The sequence below is a fragment of the Apium graveolens genome, unplaced genomic scaffold, assembly GCF_009905375.1.
Source record: "Apium graveolens cultivar Ventura unplaced genomic scaffold, ASM990537v1 ctg3313, whole genome shotgun sequence".
Taxonomy (NCBI): Eukaryota; Viridiplantae; Streptophyta; class Magnoliopsida; order Apiales; family Apiaceae; genus Apium; species Apium graveolens.
Window position 1 is genome coordinate 35746 of NW_027418032.1, and position 5497 is coordinate 41242.

A 5497-nucleotide genomic window follows, 5' to 3' on the forward strand; every position below is an offset into this window, starting at 1 on the left:
GCTAATACATGGCAACTTGTGTGGCCCCATAATGCCTGAAACCCTTCTGGAAACAAGTATTTCTTTCTCTTGGTGGATGATTATAGTGGAATCATATGGGTTTACTTGTTGAAGAGTAAAGATCAAGCATTTGATGCTTTCAAGAAATTCAGAATTCAAGTTGAAACCAGCTCTGGAAAGAAGGTGAAAATTTTCAGGTCAGACCGAGGAGGTGAGTTTATGTCAAGTAAGTTTATCTCTTATTGTGATGAAACTGGTATTGTTAGACAATTTACAGCTCCGTACACACCACAATAAAACGGTGTGGTGGAACGAAGAAATAGAACGGTGGTAGCAATGGCACGAAGTATGCTAAAAGAAAAATATATGTCATCCATGATGTGGGGGGAGGCAGTCCGGCATTCGTTATATATTCTCAATAGGTTACCAACTCGAACACTAACCGGAATGACTCCATATGAAGTTTAGAAATAAAGAAAACCAGAGGTTGGGCATTTGCGGATTTTTGGATGTATTGCACATATGAAGGTACCAAGCACTCACTTAAAGAAACTCGATGATAGGAGTAAATGTGTTGTTTATCTTGGAAGGCAGCCTGGTACAAAGGCTTACAGACTGGTTGATCCAAATGATAACAAGGTATATGTAAGTCACGATGTCGTGTTTGAAGAAGACAAAGCTTGGGCGTGGAATAAAGGAGGAGCACGGCTTGATCAATCGGGGAATTTTTCTATTGATCTGACAGAAAAGAGAGAAGGTGTTGTGATAAATGAGCCAGTGACACCAGCAATAACAAGTAGTATGAATATTGAAGAATCTGGTGGTACGACATCACCTGTAATAGCAAGTTCAAAATTAAATGATTCAGATTGCAACAGTGAGTCTATCCGGTACAGAAGTTTGAATGATATCTATAATCATACTGAAGAGGTCGAACTCGAAGAGGAACTTTTATTTATTGGCATCAATGAACCAAAGAATTACAAAGAAGCTGTGAAAGAAAGTTGCTGGAAACAGGCCATGGAAAATGAAATTGAATCCATAGAGAAAAATCATACTTGGGAACTAAAGGAGCTGCCATCGGGACACAAAGCTATTGATTTAAAATGAATTTTCAAAATAAAGAAAAATGCAGATGGTGAATTGGTGAAACACAAAGCTCGTTTGGTCGCCAAGGGGTATGTTCAGGAGTATGGAGTGGATTTTGAAGAGATTTTCGCACATGTCACTAGGCTAGAAATCGTAAGATTATTATTGGCTCTATCTGCTAAAAATGGTTGGGAAGTACATCATTTAGATGTAAAAACGGCATTTCTGAATGGGGATCTCCATGAAGAGATTTACATTAAGCAGCTAGAAGGATTTGTGAAGAAAGGACAGGAGCACTTGGTGTATAAAATAACAAAAGCCCTGTATGGTTTAAGGTAAACACCTCGTGCGTGGTATGAAAAATTGAAGAAGTGTTTAGAAGAACTTGGATTTGTGAGATGTCCTTATGAACACGCTGTATATACCAAGCGTGAGCATGATGAGACACTGATCATAGGAGTGTACGTAGATGATTTGTTAGTCACTGGAACAAGTGTAACAGTCATCGACAGGTTCAAGGATCAGATGAACAGTAGATTTGAAATGAGCGACTTGGGCTTACTGTCGTATTATTAGGGAATTGAAGTGCAGCAAGGTATGAATTGCATTGAGTTAAAGCAGACCTCGTATGCTCGAAAATTGTTAGAAAAAACGGGGATGTAGGAATGCAATCCAACAAAGTATCATATGGATCCAAAGGAGACTATCACCAAGGACGAGGGAGGCAAGCCTATGAATTCGACTGAGTATAAGAGTTTAGTTGGAGGTTTACGCTACCTGGTACATACCCGACCAGACATAGCGTTTTCAGTTGGTGTGGTGAGTAGGTACATGGAAATGCCTACTGTGATGCACTTAAATGCAGTGAAGCGCATCCTTCGATATGTGAAAGGAACAATGGGTTTTGGTCTAGTGTACTAAAAATATAGTGGTAATAACTTGCTTACTAGTTTTTCTGATAGTGATTTAGCAGGTCACATTGATGACAGGAAAAGCACAGGAGGAATGGTGTTTTACTTAAACGAAAGTCTGATTACCTGGGTGTCTCAGAAACAAAGGTGTGTGGCATTATCTTCTTGTGAAGCTGAATTTATGGCTGCTACAGCGGCAGCGTGTCAAGCCATTTGGTTACAAAATTTGTTGGGTCGGGTAACTGATAGTCGAGTTGATTCTGTGGTGCTTTACATAGACAATAAATTTGCTATAGATTTAGCGAAGAACCCGGTCTTTCATGGTCGAAGCAAACATATCAATATTCGTTATCATTTTATTAGAGAATGTGTGGATCGTGGGGAAATTGTCATAAAACACATCAGTTCTGATAAGGAGCGTGCAGATGTATTGAATAAGGCCTTACCAATCGTAAAGTTTGAAATGATGATGCAGCTGTTGGGAGTTAAAGAGTTACTCAGATAAGTTTAGATTAGGGGGAGTTTGTTGTATATTTAATCTAAACTTGTATTATTTATTTATGTGTTGTACTTTGTTTTTAGTCGTGTCTGTAGCTGAATGACCTGGTCGCCAGCTGCATGAGAGTTTTTAGGAGTTCAGCTTGAATAAATCATAGAGGCGGAGTAGTAGTAGGAATCGTGGTTAGTAGTTCCTGTTTTTCAGCATTAACGTTGCTTTGTAATCTTATTATCTTGAATTATTTATGGGTCATTTGGTTGGAGGCATTCTGGTTTCGTTCATTTCAACCACATACCTGATGTTTGGTTCAGAATTTTTTTCCTCCAAACCCATTCCTCATACCCCAAAGTATGAGTTTTTGATACTCAAGGGGAGAGGTGGGTATGGGAAAGTGTTTAATAAAAAATGTTTGATAAAAAATGATTTAATGAACTAAAATTTATTAAAATGATAATTAAAATAATTTTTAAATTAATTGAAATCGTTAACTTAAAAAATATTTTAAATTTAAAATATTCATTCCAGCACTCAACCAAACACATATCATAAATGATATCTCAACCTCATACCATCCTAACCCGATTCCTGATTCTAAACTCATACCACCTCTCGAACCAAACGACCCTTGAGATGAATAAAAATATCATTCTCCAGCTCTCTCTGTCTAAGATAAAACAACTGATATATATAAGTATTTACATCAATTGTGACCCCTGAAAGAGGTTCCACAAGAAGCTATAGAATGAAGTAAGCTGATAGAAATATTTGAGGAACCTCGGGGAGTTTCACGATATACCTGAAGATTAGTTAGCAACAGAAAGTTGCTGAATGGTTGGAGGAACATTTAAAAGGTACTAGATGTTAGTTTTTAGCAAATTTTTTGAGATATAGTAATAGCTAGTATAAAAAGCGCCTACGGAAGCATAACAACTTTTAAGTCATATTTCTTATTATGACACTACAACATATTTGCAATCATACAACTGTTTTTTGCCGTTGTGTGAGAGGTAGAGTTTCTGTTGTCTATCCAACACTCGTGTGATCGAAAGTGGGACAACGGTTGTTTATACACTTGTAATAAGCGAGATTCAACAACGTTTCTTAATACTGGTTACAATTAAGAATTCACAACGGTTACTCTCTATTAACCATTGTTAGGAAATTATTTAAACAACAGTTTTTTTATTCAACTATTGTCTACCTAACTTAACAACAATGGTTTTGTAAAAAAACCATTGTTGTTAACTTATTCGATGTTTTCATAAACAACAGTTTACAAACTTCTTTTAACTAGTTAAAACCGTTGTCATGAATCTTTTTCGTTTAAAAGACAATGGTGTAAAAGATTTGAACCATTGCAAAGAATATCAAAAGACAACAGTTTTTTAAAAAAAAATATGTGTAGTGAGACATACAACGGTTTTCATCATTTTTTAAGTGGGTTTCACACAACTGTTTACAAAGTTAATCTCATTATTTAAAATAAATCAATTTTAAAATAAAATGATATTATATTAATTCAATTGTTACTTCAAAATTAAAATTAAACTTATAATACAAAGGTTCTCTACAAGAATTACAACTATAACTTCAAATCTATTTCTAAACATTCTCATTAAGGTACACAATAACTAATTAATTTGCATACATATTCCGTTGTTTTTGCCCAAGAACCAAGAGAATGTTCACTCAATTGGCATGCCTAGTCCTGGTTCTTGTTCTTGCCCATCATGTTCTTGTTCCAAGTGTCATACATGTAGGTTTGCTGCATCAAGAATTACACGCATATGAGAAGAATATATAGAACTTCGAGAATAGTTAAAATGGAGGCAGAGAAGAAAATAGAAAATAAAGAGTGAAACCTGCAATCTATATGCCCATATGCAATCCACATACGTACGGCAAGAAACTTGAATCCAAGAATTAGTTACAAACACAAGTTGAAGCCGGTTGCTCCCAGTCCTGAACTCGCTTAACCTTTTTGTTTTCAGGAGCATCTAGGTTCCGTACACTTGCAGGAGTAAAAGGACCAAACACAAAACTCTTAGACAGATGCCTCTGCTGCTGCTTCATTGAGTTCTCATCATTTTCTTTTTTCACATTATGTTGCTTGGCATATGTTGGCATAATTACGTTCTCACTGGACCTGCACTTGGATAAAGAATTGTCCTTGAACCTCTTTGAAGCAGTATTCGTAATTTCACTTCCAAACACCCTCCTCCTGGTGTCATATGAATCAGAACCAATACTGGAATTCTGTTTTATCACCAACCGCCTTAATACTGGTTCCCCACGTTCTGGATCCTTAGGCAGATTCCCCTGGTGCTGCTTTGATGAGTTCTCATCATCTTCAGTTTCCACATTAATTTGCTTGGCATATATTGGCACATGTACCTTCTCACTAGACCTGCAGTTGGATATAGAATCTGTGAATCTCTTTGAGGCAGTATTTGCTATCTCAGTTCCAAACACCCTCATCCTGGTGTCCTTTGAACCAGAACCATGCTCATGTGCATTACTAGATTTCTGTTTCATCCCCAACCACCTAAATGTTGGTTTCCCACTTTCTGGATGACGGACCTACAAATTCACAATATCGTATTTAGGAAAAATTAGATTCATTTTACAAATATCTTAGGCCTTTTCTCACATCAGTAAATCCTGAATATACCTAACCTTTTCAATAAGATTCATAGATGCAAAGACATTGGCAATATCATAGAGGCGCCTCGCTTTAGCTGTAGAATTTAATTACATGAGGAAAATAAATGTACAGTAGATCATCTACAATTTAGATTGTATAGTGAACAGTGGCAAGGTCATTTACTTCGCATAGCTGTTGAATCATGCACATCACCGGGCAATGCTGTTGCAGCACTGTCTAGGGAGATAATATCTGCCTAAAGGGACAAGAAAGTTTAGAACATATAATTGAAATAACAACTAGACCTTGAAAAGGGCATGTAAAAGATTAACATAACTTACACCAGAACGAAAG

At 36.6% G+C, this 5497-nt stretch overlaps 1 protein-coding gene across 1 annotated transcript; it reads left to right on the forward strand.

The window, feature by feature from the left end:
* Positions 1-1776: 1776 nt before the first annotated feature.
* Positions 1777-2505, forward strand: LOC141701080 (secreted RxLR effector protein 161-like). Its single transcript, XM_074504726.1, has 2 exons — positions 1777-2003; positions 2052-2505. Exons 1-2 carry the CDS (start codon positions 1777-1779, stop codon positions 2503-2505), a joined length of 681 nt encoding a protein of 226 aa, XP_074360827.1.
* The last annotated feature ends 2992 nt before the right edge of the window (positions 2506-5497 follow it).

Excerpts from the sequence above, each read along its gene's own strand:
- LOC141701080 (XM_074504726.1), top strand. The coding sequence starts at position 1,777 with ATGGATCCAAAGGAGACTATCACCAAGGACGAGGGAGGCAAGCCTATG. Across the intron at positions 2,004-2,051 it reads ACAATGGGTTTTGGTCTAGT|TGATTTAGCAGGTCACATTG; the intron begins GTACTAAAAATA and ends TTTTTCTGATAG.